The sequence below is a fragment of the Physeter macrocephalus genome, chromosome 4, assembly GCF_002837175.3.
Source record: "Physeter macrocephalus isolate SW-GA chromosome 4, ASM283717v5, whole genome shotgun sequence".
NCBI lineage: Eukaryota > Metazoa > Chordata > Mammalia > Artiodactyla > Physeteridae > Physeter > Physeter macrocephalus.
The window spans coordinates 98,336,400-98,354,706 of record NC_041217.1 but is presented as its reverse complement, the minus strand read 5'-3'; the positions used below and the strand labels follow the sequence as shown (position 1 = coordinate 98,354,706).

General features: G+C 35.5%; 1 protein-coding gene across 1 annotated transcript in view; it reads right to left on the bottom strand.

The window, feature by feature from the left end:
• The window catches only part of DPYD (dihydropyrimidine dehydrogenase), an 840,387-nt gene that overhangs the window by 140,816 nt on the left and 681,264 nt on the right, over window positions 1-18,307 (bottom strand). Inside the window, exon 19 of the mRNA XM_024119602.3 lies at window positions 4,725-4,867. Within this exon, the coding sequence (XP_023975370.1) occupies window positions 4,725-4,867 (143 nt within the window). The remainder of the gene's footprint in view (window positions 1-4,724; window positions 4,868-18,307) is intronic.

Here is an 18,307-nt window from a genome sequence, read left to right as displayed (position 1 = left end):
TGGCGCAGTGGTTGAGAGTCCGCCTGCCGATGCAGGGGACACAGGTTCGTGGCCTGGTCCGGGAAGATCCCACATGCCACGGAGCGCCTAGGCCCGTGAGCCATGGCCGCTGAGCCTGCGCATCCGGAGCCTGTGCTCCACAACGGGAGAGCCCACAGGCTAAAATTGGTTTAAAAATATTTTCTGGCTGAATTAAAACGTGACTAAAGCTAATGACACATAATTGATACATAATCTGTAATTTTATATCAGTAAAAGCCTATGTGTGGAAATTTACCTTTTTAACAACATCAATTGGGAGTCAATATTTTACATGGCTGGAAAGTTTCTGGGCCATTCCTATCCAGAGCTGAAGGGGCAGTGCTTTGGCAGCCACTTTTTAATACCATGTTGACCTTCTCATCCCCTCTTCATAATCGGGTTTACAAAAATGACAACTCGAGCATACTCATTTAAAAAATTCATTCAACAAATATTTAATGTGTTTTTCCCATACCCTGGTCAATACATCAGGTGACCAGTGTTCTATGATGAGGCCTGGCATTAAAAGATACATTGAGCCACACAGATTTCCTCTTTTGAAAATCTGAGCCAACAGATACTAAGCTGGTGAGGTATTTCATGTAGAAGGTGGAGCTGAAAGACCACCATGTGTAATGGGTCCATGATGAGCATGTGCTAGGCAGAAGTTCAGAAGAGGCAGGAACAAGGAGTAAGTCCTGGAGACAAAGGATTGAACAGAGCTATAGATTCCTTTGAGGGAAAAATCACATGTTTCACAAAAGAGATGGAAAAGGTCTCTGCCCAGAACTGCCCCATTGGTTCTTGCAGTTCCTGTCTCCATTCACATATAGAATACAATAGGCTTCATTTTCTTCAAGTAGTTTGAGTGAGTCTCTGCTTCTTGACCCAAGATGAGCCTAAGCAGAAACTGCAATTTGAGTGATTATTTCACCACACGTTTTTATGAAGACACAAAGTACTCTATATATTTATATACCAGGGTCCATAAGCTGAATGCACATCTGTGTTTGGAACATATCATGTTATTTATTTTTCTATGTTTCCACATTTCTTCTCTTCTTTGAATCCTTACTCTAAGAATTAACTTGTAGCCTGAACATGTAAGCTTTGAGTAGATGGGGAAGATCTGCCTATTACTGCTACTCCACCTTAGAGGTTCTGGGAGGGGGACAGGCGGTATGACCAGTTGGAAGAGCACTGGCTTTGCAGTCGAGAAACTCAAGGTTTTTGTTCCGGCTTTAGCACTAGTCATGTGACTTTGGCTACACTACTTTCATCCTCCGAGCCTCAGATGATGTCAAAGAAGTATAAAATGATTTCACTCTCAGGTAGGCATGGAAATACTGTATCTAGCAATAGCTAGAATCAGCACATGGTAGACAGTCAACAATTTCCACCCCTAATGTGTAACTCGCCCAAGCTCACATGTCTGGAAATGAGCAGGAGTCCTTTCTGGAACCCACTCATAATGCATTTTTACCCTTGAGTTCATGTATTCCTCCATGTTCATGAAAATAAATTCAGGTGATATTCAAGCATAGACATCCATTATCTTCCAGATTCTTCTTGAAGATACTGCTCTGTATTCTCCCTTCATTTCTGATGCCCACAAGTCCCTTCTTTTATCATTTCCCTTCTTCTTAAGGAAATTCCTTCAGTCATTCTTTTAGTTATGCTTCCTGGAAATAAATTCTTAGTATTTCTTGAGTTAAGAATGTCTTGTTTTATCTTTCCTTCCTGAAGGAAATAGGATTATGGGTTGATAGTTCTTTTCTTTCAACAGTTGAAAAATTTTGTCTCACTTTCTGGACTTGATGGTTTCTGATGATGAGAAATCTATTGTCATTATAATTGTTTGCTCCTTATAGGTAAGATGTCATTTTTTTCTTGTCTTCAAGGGCCTTTTGTCTTTAGTTTTCAGAAGTTTGATGATTATGTGTTTTGGTATGGGTTTCTTTGGATCTCTCATGTGTGAGATGCATTCAGCTTCTTGAATCTTGTAGGTTTATGTCTCTTACAAAACTTGGGAAGTTTTCAGACATTATTTCTTTTTCATCCCCTCCTTCTTTGACCTCTCCTCTGGCACTCTGATAACATGAATATTACAACTTTTGTTACACTCCCACAGTTCCCTGAGACTCTGTTCATTTTTTTCCTTTCAGTCTTTTTTCTCCCTGTTTTTCAGATTGGTTAATTTCTACTGCTCTATCTTCCAGTTCACTGAGTATTTCTTTGTCCTCCCCATTCTTTTGTTGAGCCCATCAACTGAGTTTTGTATTTGTTATTATATTTTTCAGTACTGAAATTTCCATTTGGTTCTTTATATCTATGTCTTTTTTGAGACTTTCCATATTTTCCATTTGCTTCAAGCCTGTTTGTAATTGCTTCTTAGAGCAACTTTATGATGTCTGATTTAAAAATCTTCATCAGATCATTCTAAATATCTGTTATTGCTATCTTAGTATTGGCATCTATTAATTGTCTTTTACCATTCAGCTTGAGGTCTTCCTGGGTCTTGGTATGATGAGTGATTTTCAATTGAAACATTGACATTTTGGGTATTATGCTAAGGGACTCTTCATCTTATTTAAACCTTTTGTTTTAGCTGGCTTTTTTTGATACCATTCTGGCAGAGGAGGGCAAGGATGCTGCCTCATTACTGTCCAGATGCCCTACTTGTCCTCCTTTGACAACTGAGGGACATAACTCCTTGTTACTGCCAAGAGAAGATAGGAGTTCTGGCTCCCCTCTAGGCCTCATCTGACACCAGGGGGCTGTGATGGGGGGGACAGAGTGGCCTTGTTACCGCTGGGTGGTGATAAAAATCCTGACTCTCCATTAGACTTCCTCTGACAAGACCCCAGGGGGGGAGGAGAAGGGACACCTCATTATTGTCAGTGGGGTGGAAGTCCATGCCTCCCACATATGGGAGCTCATTATTGCCCAGGAGCGATGCTGGGTACCTTGTTACAGCCTCCTGAGGCTGGAAGTATAAGACCCATGCTTGTCCTTTGCTTGTGTGGACAAGTGTGGTGCTGCAGTTTTTAGCTGTGGTGTTTGGCTAGAGAAGAGCAGTTATGGTCTAAAAGTTTTCTGTCAGGCTTCCCTGGTGGCGCAGTGGTTGAGAGTCTGCCTGCCAATGCAGGGGACATGGGTTCTAGCCCTGGTCTGGGAAGATCCCACATGCCACGGAGCAACTGGGCCCGTGAGCCACAATTACTGAGGCTGTGCATCTGGAGCCTGTGCTCCGCAACAAGAGAGGCCGCGACAATAAGAGGCCCACGCACCGCGATGAAGAGTGGCCCCCACTTGCCGCAAGTAGAGAAAGCCCTCACACAGAAACGAAGACCCAACACAGCCAAAAATAAATAAATTAATTAATCTTAAAAAAAAAAAAAAAAAGAACTATAAAAGTTTTCTGTCTTGCTAGGCTACCCTTTCCTGGTTCTCTGGCTAGAAAGAGTAGGGGTTTTTTGACTGCACCTGTTGTTTCTGGGTTGCTGGCTTCTTTGGCTCCAAGTCTGGGATATATGAGGCAAAAAGAAAACCCAGGAAATTCTCCACTGTGTTGTACCTTGGGACCTGAGATTCCTAGCCAAACTGCCTTCTCCCCTCCTTTCAGAGTCTCTTTATGTTCGTTCTAGATATATAAAGGTTTTAAATTGTACTTACTCAGAAGCATAGGGAAAAGTACACCTACTCCATCTTCCTGGAAGCAGAAGTCCTCCTCCATTATCATTTTGATATATGTTATTTCCAATTTATATTTCATAACAGGATGTTAATTCTGATTGTTAAATTGGCAACACAAGATACTTCACTCCACTTTCTTGCCAGAGAATATAAGTGACGCTAAACACTCTGCTCCCCAATTACCATCAATGTTAGGTAGTAAGCAGCCATATTAAAGTGGGATTTACCTCAGAGGTCACGGTCTAGTCCTCATATGAAAAATTTTACCTGGGTCATGTCAGACCATCCAAACCCGCATATCTGGTCCCTGAGAGAAATGCTTATGCTATAAAGTGCTGAGGCACTGTACTGCATCTATGCTGAACAACATTATAATATAAAAAGCAAGTGTATAAATAATAAAAAATTAAGTAATTTCTAAATTATTTGTAGAGGGCTAATAAGAGTATGATGTACTACATCTCAAAGTATCACTTTATGAAGACAATGGATGATTTTCCCTCAGCTTTGTACCACAGGAAGGTAAACAACCAATTTATTTCTATATTTTGAAAGCTGTGATTTCTTTGCTTTGGCTACCAGGAAGTTCAGAGTCAAGTTTGTTAATGCCTCCATTACCATATGGCATAGATTTTGCGTATTGGCCTTGCCCTTGACTTCTTTCATTTTTCAATCAAGATTTTACTTTTACCCAGAGTTCCTCATATATTTGGTTTTTATCCAGTAGTACAGTATGCATTTTGGAACGTGATCTCATTTATTTTAGAAACATACAGGTGAACAAATATGTTAAAAAAAAAATAGAGGGTTTGTAAGCCCTCAAAAGGACAGGAAATGAACCTCAGGTTTGTTCTCAACTCGTAATAGAAACTTAATGAGTGACATGCTTTTGATCCCTCAAGGCCTCTTTCTCAAGAGACCCTACAAGAACATACTTGTTGTCACAAAATTTTCACTTTATTTGTTAGACGGAGTTTTGTGAAGGGACAGACAAACACAAGTACTACCTGGAGGACCGAAGCACCACTGTGGAGAAACTGAAGACCACTTTCAGCTGAGTCAATTCCACCAGTGGCCAAAATGGGAAATCCAGGCAAAGCGTGAGCAATGGTGGACACAGCTCTCAAAGCAATAGGTCTGACGGCTGTGCCTACAGAAAATGAGGATGATCAATGGTTAGTATATTGACCACTTGAGCATATTGCCTTATAATCACTATCATGTGATGGCAGTGTTGTACTAGACAAAATTCAATTTTATCTCTACTTAAGATATATATGTTTGTAATATACAAGCATTGCTATGTTTCAAAGTATGTTAATTTGTAAATGGATGTGTACTTATTTTAAGGACTTTGATGCTATTATTGCATGCAGGCATGTTATGCAAGTGGGTATAGCAACTCTAGAACTCTCACATAAAATACATACATATCACAATTTGATATACAGTAATGTGTAAAAGATTGTATGGGGGCTTCCCTGGTGGCGCAGTGGTTGAGAGTCCGCCTGCCGATGCAGGGGACACAGGTTCGTGGCCTGGTCCGGGAAGATCCCACATGCCACGGAGCGCCTAGGCCCGTGAGCCATGGCCGCTGAGCCTGCGCATCCGGAGCCTGTGCTCCACAACGGGAGAGCCCACAGCAGTGAGAGGCCCACGTACCGCAAAAAAAAAAAAAGATTGTATGGAACACTTGAGCATCTGTTTTAAAAAGAACAGGGAATAGCAGATTTTGTAAAAGAAAAACAATCACATACAGTGCATAAATAGACATACAGCTCTGTTATGTTTCCGCGAAGTATAAAGCAGCTGGTGTGAACAGAGATACTGCAAAAACGAGCAAGGTGCTGATGAACTTAGAGATTCCATATTTCATTTTACATGTATTTCCCAAAATCTGATAGTGATTTTACTCAAACATAGTGAGCCTAATCTAATTTTTCATACATTAGAACATTTTAATCAAGTTAAAGAGAATTTACTAGAATTCAGTAATTAGAGTATGCATTTGAGTTTGTATACATTATTTAACCAAACATTACCAATACATTATTTGCTAATTGTAATAAAGGCTGTATGGATGGACAGAACACTCTGAGGTCATTTTTTACATGATTACACTGTATAATGCTGCTTAGACTCTCAAGTGTTAACCCAATTGGGAGTAAATTAATGCTCTCATAACACAGTAATGTAATTTGATATTTCTGATGTACACTCATAAGTCAATGGTCCTTTAAAGGCATTTTCTGAAGTAAAAATGGTTAATTTTGTGCAACAATGTGGCATTGCCTCAAATAAGGGCTCCACAAACAACAAAACAAGCAAAGGGTAAAATAAGCCTCATGTGTTGAGTACTTTGGCATCTCCTCCACCACCACAAGCATCCTGACCAGCATTCTCAATATGTAGTCATTGGTACTCCTATTAAGGAAGCACAAAGAGCTTTCATTGAAAATTGGTGGTTTTCTTTTTATCCTGTTCATTTCAGATGAAACTGAATTTACGTGTAAACTAATGCTTTAGCACTCAACACCAAAACCAAACATTACCAATACATTATTTGCTAATTGTAATAAAGGCTGTATGGATGGACAGAACACTCTGAGGTCATTTTTTACATGATTACACTGTATAATGCTGCTTAGACTCTCAAGTGTTAACCCAATTGGGAGTAAATTAATGCTCTCATAACACAGTAATGTAATTTGATATTTCTGATGTACACTCATAAGTCAATGGTCCTTTAAAGGCATTTTCTGAAGTAAAAATGGTTAATTTTGTGCAACAATGTGGCATTGCCTCAAATAAGGGCTCCACAAACAACAAAACAAGCAAAGGGTAAAATAAGCCTCATGTGGTGAGTACTTTGGCATCTCCTCCACCACCACAAGCATCCTGACCAGCATTCTCAATATGTATTCATTGGTACTCCTATTAAGGAAGCCAAAGAGCTTTCATTGAAAATTGGTGGTTTTCTTTTTATCCTGTTCATTTCAGATGAAACTGAATTTACGTGTAAACTAATGCTTTAGCACTCAACACCAAAAATGTTTGTGGAGATGTCTACTTGGCGCTCCCACACCTAAAAAGTCTTCCTCTAGATAGTAGAGTTTCTTAGTCAAGAATATTCAATGCTGACACTTCAGGATTCCATAACTGACATTTAAATACAAGGTAGTAAGTTAGGGCAAATTAGAAACTGAACGTCAAGATTCTATTTCTATTTCAAAATATTTATCAGTGACTTCTTCTTAGTCTATATGTTTTAACCATAAAAAAGGCTAACACAGTGGACAGGAGAATGCATGGAAAGAATACATACACACATATTTATAGAAACATATCTTTAGCTATACTGAAAAGAAATTCAAGAGTAAAAGTTAGAGGAAAGCATTTTTAAGAGAAGTTGTAACTTAAATAAACCTTTTAGACAGACATACAGCTATCTTGGCATAATATAACTGATATGTTCAATATATGCTAAGTTGATGGCTCCTTTACCCACATGTTACTTTGAAGTAATAAAGAAATATTGGGATTCTTTTTTTTTCTTATTTAGTTGACCCTGGAGAGTAAAGGAAATTTTTGCTAAGCAGATAAATAATTTATTTCTAACTGCACTGTTAGAAGACTATCATTAACACTAAGGGGTAAAATTTCAAAGTGGTACACAGGGATTTGGCCACATATTCCAATTGATATTAATGGACATAAAATGGCAAAATCCCAGAACACAGCTTTGAAAATTTAACCAGTTACATTTAAAGGGCAACATTATTACACAGGTGTTAAAAAACATCAGCAAATCCTCAGTGGCATTTGAAGATGTTCAATTAGGTCAATAAGACATTTTCTATTTGATGTTTTTCTTCTTTTTTAAAACTTTTCTAATTTACCTAATGAACATGAAAACCTTTCAAACTAATAAAGGTATCTTTTCAAGAATTAAGAGTAATTATGTTCTTTGAGGAAATGGGATCCAAAAATGAAGAAATGGATTCTTCTGTTGCTGTGTAATAGTAAATTCAGTTTTAATTTCCATTATAAATTCCATTTGATTGGTTTTCTTTATAACTCAGTTGATTTAGTATGAAATATAATCTACCTGTTCTCAGCATTTTTATGGGGAATAGATTTTAAAAATGACTTTTATTTGCCATGAAAGGTTTTTGGAAGGAAACTGAAGGTATGTAAAAGGATCTTTCTAAATTGTTATACAGAAATTTCTTTTTAGTTTTAAAGTGACAGAAATGAAAAAATAATAGATTCAATATAAAAATAAAACTTTTGGTGTGAAAGAAATACATATATCAATACCATACGAGATTGTACATATGTTAATTAACATGCATACAGATTTCCAGAATCACAGTTATTGAGATAAGAATTTTTAAAACTTTGTCACTGCTACAGTAATTAATGATTTTAGACCAAAGACCAGGGAGGAAGAAGCCAGTTGAGAAGCTGAAGGAATTAAAAGTGGACTCCATCCTAAAGGAAACAACAAGGTTTAAATCAAAAAAATTGAAATCCTATAAGCTTAAATTAATTAATAGGCAAGGTGCAATTTAAATTAAGCCTTCATCTACATGGGGTAACCAGATGAACCTGATGGGAAATTAATTACATCAAGCCTTTCTGTTTCAACAGTGTGGGAGGTGCCAATGAAAGTCAGCCATTCTGAATCCCCACATTTTGAAACAAGCTGCAAGTTCAAACAAACAAAAAGTGAACTTGACCTTTGAGTTCCAACATTGCTGTGAGGAGTCCTGATTTGTACCAAAGTGGCCCTAGCGGAAAACCTGGGGGACTAGAATGAACTTGTGGTATCTAATCAATCTAGGCCCTCCATATAGTCACATCCTAAAATGCAAATCAGTATGTTGAATTCATAGATCTTTGATAAACTTCACATTACATTTGATTGATTCATGATCTAGAAAAACATTTCAGTAAGCCAGAGATGTTGAATTCAAAGGTAACCAATCTGAATTCAATGATTTTTTTTTCTTAAGAAAATACTTTTTTATTTTAATTGCAATTTCAAAAATGCTGTTAGTAGTAGTATTACATATTGATATGCAAGTAAGAATTAATGTATTATGACTTAGGTTCCTTACTCAGGCCTCATTTATCCATTCATCTGTTCATCTGTCTATTCAAGAAATATTAAGCACCTGTGCCTTCTTTTAAAAAAGAGGTAATTGTAACTGAATTGAAAAAGCTTAAAAGACAATCTCAGTTAATCAGTTTATGTTGTAACCATATTGTCACCCAGGGTGGATACCCAAAACACCAACCTCAATGATCTTAGGAGGTAGTTTCAAGGTAAATAATATGAGTTCAGTTATTCATTCTGTACACATCCCATTAGGAAAAGTTCACATTCATTTAAACAACATATATTTTATAATTACTATTAATATAAATTCTAGAAAGAAGGGAATTTGAGGATGAATTAGTTACATCAGAGAGACAACAGGGCCAACTGCTTAGGTTCAAATTCTAGCTCCACTATTTACAAGCTCTGTAATCTTGTGAAAATTTCTTAATCTTTTCATCTGTAAAATAATAAAATTATAATAACTTCATAGAGCTGTTTTGAGGATTAAATTATTTAATATATATAAAGGGCTAGCACATAATAAAGATTATACAGATGTTTGCTATTATTACCTGTACTACCTAGGAGGACAACTGATTTCAGAGGGAGCATTTATTTAGTTTACTTTGTGCCTTTTATGCTGTTGCTGTGTGCTTAGTAATGCAAAGAAATCTTTTTTTTTTATTGGAGACAAGATCATGATGCCTAGGATGAAACTTTATAACCTCTGCTCCCTTAGGAGAACCACACATCTCCCTCTCCCTTTTCCCCTCTCCAGCAGCTTTCATTTAGTGGTGTCATAATGTTGGTAGGATTAACTGACTCCAAAGCTAAAAATCTCAAAGGCAGACATCCATATATTTAAGATTTTATTTTGAGAATCAAAAGGTCCATGCACTAAATCAATATGCAATACTTTTAATGACAACATCAGAAGTTGGGTTTATTGGTGAGAAGGAGGCAGAGCTTTACTTAGCATGACTAAATCCTTGAAGAGAAAAGACATTTTTAATGGGCAAGATCGTGTGGAACATATGCTAATTTTGGATAACTGAAATTTTGAATAATTGAGTTTAATTCTGTTTGTTTTTTCTTTAATCATTTGACTCCTAAGACAGCTACTGTTACAGAGTTAATTGTTAAAGCTAAGTCCACAATAAACTCCCTGATAATGGCTCTAGCTGGCAATAAAACAGAACTAGGTTATAATACTCACTCATGCTCACTGTGTATACAAAAAGAAAATGTAGTTTTAATTTGCTTACATTAATTAAAATATAATGAATTAAGTGGATAACAAATTCCTTAGAAATTGAACTTTGACTGTCTATTTGTTAACAGTTTTAACATCACCCAGAAGAAAGAAAATATTAGCAAATCAAGAATTTCAAGGATTTAGGAGTTGGGAGATTGATTTTTATAAAATAAACATAAATCAAGCACCAAAAATTTATCCTTTAAAACAACTTAAAAATATTAATGAACCTAACATACTGATAAATATGTAAAGCACATATATACACATATATACACACATATATACAATGGAATATTACTCAGCCATAAAAAGAAAAGAAATTGAGTTATTTGTAGTGAGGTGGATGGACCTAGAGTCTGTCATACAGAGTGAAGTAAGTCAGAAAGAGAAAAACAAATACCGTATGCTAACACATATATATGGAATCTAAGAAAAAAAAATGGTCATGAAGTACCTAGGGGTAAGACGGGAATAATGAAAGACATTTTAAACATGTGGGAAATTCCTCAAAAATATGAAACATATAAAATAATAATGATTTCTTTTAAACAAGAGTTTAAGTATAGAAACATAAATAACAATAAGATGGAAGATTAAATTGGACTTGTGGAATTTGTGTTCCAAGATTTTTGTGTTGTATGGGAGGAAGGTAAAGATGATTAACTTAAAAATCACTGTAACTGTGTTAGGGGGTACCAAATGTGAGAAGACTCTGGAGGGTGGAGAGAAGAAATCATGCCAGTTAGGGACCTTGGGATTGTTCTTATTTATTTTTATTTTTCCTGTGTTTTCATTGGCAGATTTCATGCTATTACTTGTTTGAATACTTTTTTCGCCGCTCCGCGGCATGTGGGATCCTCCCAGACCGGGGCGCGAACCCGGTTCCCCTGCATCGGCAGGCGGACGTGCAACCACTGCGCCACCAGGGAAGCCCAATAAAGATGTTTAAAAAAAAATAAAATAAAATAAAAATACATCTTTACACATGGATTAAAATCCTCTGAGAAAATTACCATAATTCAACTAGAAACTGAAGTACAAGGATCCAGGGTTATATCAAGAGATATGAAATCTAAAGGGGAGAAATGGGAGAAAGAAAACCAATTATTTTACGTTGTTATTTTAGGTTTATTGAAAAAGCTGGGCTTCCCTGGTGGCGCAGTGGTTGAGAGTACGCCTGCCGAGGCAGGGGACACGGGTTCGTGTCCCGGTCTGGAAAGATCCCACATGCCGCGGAGCGGCTGGGCCCGTGAGCCATGGCCGCTGAGCCTGAGCGCCCGGAGCCTGTGCTCCGCAACGGGAGAGGCCACAACAGTGAGAGGCCCGCGTACCGCAAAAAAAAAAAAAAAAAAAAAAAAAAAGAAAAAGCTAAAAATTTTCTTATGAAAACGTTTTAATTTTTGTTGAATATTTCAAGATATTTTTTTCTGAGTCTTCATAACTTTTAGCTGTTTATCTGCTTCATAACATATTCAATATATTCATAGTCAATTTATATTCAATAATTTGGTACCTAGCATGTGCCAGGCATTTTATTTTAAAGCAACAGAATTAATACTATTTACCAGAGAAGGGGCCATTTTCCTTTCTGAGCACTTGTTCTTGGAGTGATTTCCATAGCCTGACACGGAGACTGGGGCTTCATATAGTGTGTGATTTAACCCTTAGAGTGCTGTGCAGGTAGATGCTATCATCTCTGTTTCGTATATGAAGAAAGGGAAGTTCAAGCTGAATAAAACTTGTTTTATGCCACAGTTTAAAAGTTTAAACACCAAGTCTCTGTGACTATCAGAGTCCATACTTTTCAGCTGCTACTGAGAAATGACAGGGCAGCAATTATGACGAGGATCACTTGCACATTGTCTTTGCCTAAGAAATCCAGTAATAGTATCGTCTGTGGTCTAATGCTCAGAGCACAGGTTCTAAAGTCCAACCAATTAGGTGTAAGTCTTTGCTCTATTACTTTACACAATTGTGACTCTGAGCAAGCTCCTTAGTTAGCTTCCATCACTTTTCCCTCTCTGTGAAACAGGGACATCAATAACAATAATATCATAGCAACTTGGGGACTATTACATGATACAATTTGTGGAAAGCACTCAGCACAGGGCCTGGTTCATAGTATATATAAGCTAATATTACTATCAAAGCCAGAGAAAATTGATTAGAAAAATAAGCATTCACTATAAACATGTGGGGATAAACACTTAATACTTAAGGGGTGTTAATTAATCTCCTAGATATTAAATTTGGAGATCCTAAGTCATTTCATTTCTAAAAATTATAGTTTGAGTCTATGATTGTAAATGCATATATTTGTGTGAATAACTCTTTATTAGATTTATAACGCAACTGCAATACCTAAATGTATATGTCTTATCCAGAAACTCTATTTTGAGAAATCTAATCCATTAGTGCATAGACATAAAGTTACATGTACAGAGATGTTCCTTGAAATATTGTTTCTTATAGCAAAACAGTGAAAACAACCTAAATCATCACTAGCAGTTATGCTAGTAAATAAATTATAGTTCCTCCATGTATGTATGGTATCACAGGAAACCTTTAAAACTGATGTGGAAATATCTCTAGGATACAATGTTACATGTTAAATGACAAGTAGCAGAATAATATACAGGGTGTAGTCCCATTTTAGGTAAAAAATGTATGATTACATTTAGCATGTGGGCATGTAAATGCAAAGAATGTTGAGTTTTAAACTGCTAATAGTTATTTCTGGGGAACAGGTTGAAGAGAAACTTTCAAGTTCGATATCTATACGTCCATACTATTTAATTCTTTTAGGTAAGAAAGTGTTTATGATTCACTTCTGCAACGAAAAGTGACTATTTTTTATAATGCTTCTAAAACAATACAGGAATAGGCATTTTCAGATTCTGTGCTGTGAAACATTTATATGTGGGATGTGCAATGATTCTACCCTCTGTAGATTCAGAAGAGCACATTTGGTTATATATCCAATATTTTAAGTAAAATATTAACGAACTTAGAATATATCCAAAACAGGGTGAATAGAATGATCTCTCTCTCTCTTTCTCTCATTCTCCCCACCCTGCCACATACACATATACACATACACACACATAATGGGATGGACCCAGAGAAGGAAAAAGCCTATGAAAAGTTTTGTTTGGAATCAAAGGGTAAGCAAAACCAGTAAAGCTAAATTTCAGTATGTCAGTTTTCTGAAGTAGTTTAGGATATGGTGATTTAGAAGAACACAGGAAAGCAAGAAAGTGTTTCACACATATCAAATTAAGGAGGTTGAGTTATGTTACTAGTATATGAAACTTTAATTTTAATATTATCTGCCAAAATAAACTTTATTCCCCATAACTTAAAATGCATCTATATATATGTATATATAATATACATATATTATATACATATATAATATACATATATTACCAATATTGTAGGCTTTATAACCTCAACCATCCTACTATTTGCAATACTTAAAAAATATATATATATGTATATATAATATACATATATTATATACATATAATATACATATATTATATATAGTTTATTATGTACAGTTAATTTCACTGTTATGGTACAATAAGATTGATTTTGAAATAAAAATTTTAAAAATTAATATGTGTGTGTGTATAAAAAATAATATGTGTGTGTGTATAAAATGGCTGAAAGTAATCCTAATAGTTGTCTTCAAATATTTAAGGGATAACCATAAAGAAAGGCTTCATTTATGTTTTCCTCAAAAGATAACTAGAACAAATGGTTAAGCACACACTATTGGTTTTACTATTGTTATTTTTATCATTAATTTGTTGTAAATTCAGCAACAGAAGAAGCTACATTTGGATGCCCATATCCCTTAAACCTAAATGGATATTTGGCAGGTAGTGGCAGGTAGGATGCAATAAAAAAGACCTCTGTACTATAGAAAATATTGGATTAGATGATCTCTTCCAATTCAAAACTCCAGGATAATATGAACTTTGTCATGGTATTTTAAGGAGCAATTTTATATGCTCTGTGTTTTCCCAGTAGATACCAGTGATGAAGTTAACTTATAAAAGGATTAAGTATGAGTTAAAGTGAAATTTTAACATGCAATACATTCATTATAGAGACTCCTCTTTTGAGTGCTTTCTAATTGCCAGGTGTTTTCCTAAGTGTTTTTTCATGCATTGTCTCAGTGACATTACTTTAGGTATTTTTTTGTCCTCATATTCTTAGATATGTAAATGAGATCATAAGAAATAAATATCTCACCCTCAAGATCACTCAGTTAGACAGTGTGGGTCCAGTATTTGAATCTAGATCTACCTGACTCCTAATACCATGCTCTTAACCACAATACTATATTTCTTCCCTATTTTAATTGTTTGCATATTGATTAAGTTATAGAGAGAGAAGTTAATAATTTTTATAAATAATAAAGATATGTTGTCCACGCATGATAAAACCAAGAATACTGGCATTATATTAATTGTTGGCTAGTAACTAGATAGAAAAGATAGTAGTTAGTAATTGGTATAACTAGAGAGACAATATGACCTGGTTTGCCCAGGAGAGTTCCAGTTTATCATACCTATATTTATTTGTAATTACATGATATAATTATAAACAGCATCCTCTTTCACTCTAAAAGTAATCTAGTTTGGTTAATCAATTATAATGATAATTGTATCTAGGAATTATAGGACAAAGATAATTATGGAAGCAAAGTGAAAGTTGATTTAGAACAAAACCATAATCTATGAAAAACTTAGAAACTAACTACATCTTCCAAGACTCAAAGGATGGCATGAAGAGATAAATTTCCTTGAATTTGTTACTAGAGGGAAAAATATATGGCATTCATATGTGATATCTAGGCATAATTAGTCTATATGTTCTTTCTGTTTTCAACCTGTAGGTGGCCACCACAAGCTACACTTATTAAACAACTCATTAGTAGCATTTTCAATACTGTCATCTTCAGATAATTAGCAATTTATTTAAATAACCAATTTCTGTAGAAATAATTGCCATGAAATGCCCTGAACCTACTTTTTCATAAACTATAATAAAAGTGTTAAGATAATCCCTGACATTTGCAAATGCCATTAGTTCACCTTTCCTTTTGATAGTGCTATGGCATTATGTTTAAACAATTACCCGATAACACAGCAGTTTAATGAAACAGTACAGTATGAACATTCTTCAATATGGCCAGCGAGGACATTCAGATTTAGAAAGAAGTCCAGACATGTTAACATAGAGGAAAGACACACAGACAAAAGAAAAAGGATTATTGAAATAAGTACATTATTGCTATTTCCAACTTGGTTTAGTTTTCATAGTAGATGCTACAACATATGTACTCTCTTTGGAAACGATAATGGAGAGTTTTGTAAATTGATTCATGTAATTGGATGGTGTCAGTTAAAATCATATGAATCTATGAATATGTAAAATATACTCATCATATTATTTATTCAGTAACCTCCACACACAAGAAACAAGTAGGGAATTTTTATTACTCTCATTTTTCATGTATTTGTGTTTTTACTTACAAAATGGTATAAATTTTCAAAGTAGAGTCATCAAGGAAAAGCTATAAATGGCTTTTACATCTCAGATGGTATTTAGCATTTAAAATGGACCAGGGTTCTAACCTCAGTTTCTTCCTTGTTATTCGGCTACCTATTTTAAGTTCTGTTGATGAGGGCTCATAGTGTGTTTCTGAGTTACCAGAGATAAAACTCTCTGAGACCATCACAATTTTTAAGCTGTTGGTCTTCAGATTGGGATTGACATATACACACTACTAGATATAAAATAGATAACTAATAAGGACCTACTGGATAGCACAGGGAATTCTACTCAATACTCCGTAATGGCCTATACGGGAAAAGAATTTTAAAAAGAGTGGATATATGTATATGAATAACTGATTCACTTTGTTGTACACCTGAAACTAACACAACATTGCAAATCAACTATACCCTAATAAAAATTTTAAAAAAACAACAACTAGAATTCAAAAGAAATGACAATATCATTTTACGGCTAAAAGGAAATAATGCTGAGAACCTACTGAATACCAGGTGCTCTCCTAAGTTACTTACACATTATTTATATCCTCACAGGTCACATATGCATTATCCTTCTTGTACAGATGAAGAAATTCAGGCTCAAAAAAGTTCAATAGCATATGTATATAAGAAAGGCAGTGTTCTGTAGTAAAATAACACATTATAGCAATAAAACAATTAGTTCACAATGTGACCATAAAATTCATTGACAGGTTTGAATTTGAGGGCTTTTCTTTATTTCCAGATTACCATATGCCTCAGTCCCCCCCTTATAAGTACTTCTGGCAGTACTGTAAGCTTATATATAATGAATTTACCTATTAATATATGACTCTTTAAAAAATACACATATTTCCTTAGAGAAGAGATTCTGAACCATGACAGACTTAGCAAACTTGGTGTATAAACATCTCTCATAAGATTTTGCCTAAGGATGTTCAGGGCAAATGTTACCATACCACATAAAAATCTCACAGTCTATGTGTATTCAAAAATGGTTATTCGAAGAGGAGAAAGAGAAAGATTAAAATGACGATGATAATATTTATGACCAGAACTAGGCTTTGCTCTTGGAGAATCCAGGACAATTAGAAGGGGACATTTTTCTGAAGACATAAAAAATAACAAAAAATTTCGCACATCCACTAGGATCATATTATCTCTTTCTTTGTAAAGCCATGATTTCTTTCCTCTCTGAAATTCTGTACTCTGTTTACACTGTGGGTGGTTCCATGGTCAGGGTGTCCATGGTAGCACTTGCCCTACTGTCAAACTATTCCTTTTATTCTCATTCTTTTTCACTTTACAATGAATTATGTGTAAATCTCTGGGCCTTGAGATAAGGCTGTTATTCCACAGAGTCTGCTGAAACCCAGGTTGTACAGCAAGCACTGAGGTTTTGTTCTCTCCTCTGGGCTGGACATCTCTCAAAGATATTAATGGGCTTTAACATTTTTTAAATTGAAGTATAGTTGATTTACAGTATTATATTAGTTTCAGGTGTACAGCACAGTGACTCGGTACTTTTACTGATTATAGTCCATTAAAAGTTATCAGAAGACAATCAGTTAATTTCCTGTGCTATACAATACATCCTTGTTGCTTATCTATTTTATACACAGTAGTTTGTATCTCTTAATCCCATACCCCTATTTTGTCCCTCTCCCCATCAGTAACCACTAATTTGTTTTCTATATCTTTGAGTCTGTTTCGCATATACATTCATTTGCATATACATTCGAGATATAAGTGATATATAAGAGTTGTCTTTCTCTGTCTGACTTATTTAGGTAAGTATAATATTCTCTAGCTCCAACCATGCTGCTGCAAATGGCAGAATTTCATTCTTTCTTATGGCTGGGTAGTATTCCATTGTGTATATCTCATCTTCTTTACCCATTCATCTCTTTTTTTTTAACATCTTTATTGGAGTATAATTGCTTTACAATGGTTTGTTAGTTTCTGCCTTATAACAAAGTGAATCAGTTATACATATACATGTGTTCCCATATCTCTTCCCTCTTGTGTCTCCCTCCCTCCCACCCTCCCTATCCCACCCCTCTAGGTGGTCACAAACCACTGAGCTAACCTCCCTGTGCTATGTGGCTGCTTCCCACTAGCTATCCAGTTTACATTTGGTAGTGTATTATATGTTCATGCCAGTCTGTCACTTTGTCACAGCTTACCCATCCCCCTCCCCATATCCTCAAGTCCATTCTCTAGTAAGTCTGTGTCTTTATTCCCATCTTACCCCTAGGTTCTTCATGACCGTTTTTTCCTTAGATTCCATATATATGTGTTAGCATATGGTATTTGTTTTTCTCTTTCTGACTTATTTCACTCTGTATGACAGACTCTAGGTCCATCGACCTCACTACAAATAACTCAATTTCGTTTCCTTTTATGGCTGAGTAATATTCCATTGTACATATGTGCCACATCTTCTTTATCCACTCATCTGTTGATGGACACTTAGGTTACTTCCATGTCCTGGCTATTGTAAATAGAGCTGCAGTGAACATTTTGGTACATGACTCTTTTTGAATTATGGTTTTCTCAGGGTATATGCCCAGTAGTGGGATTGCTGGGTGGTATGGTAGTTCTATTTTTAGTTTTTAAGGAACCTCCATACTGTTCTCCATAGTGGCTGTATCA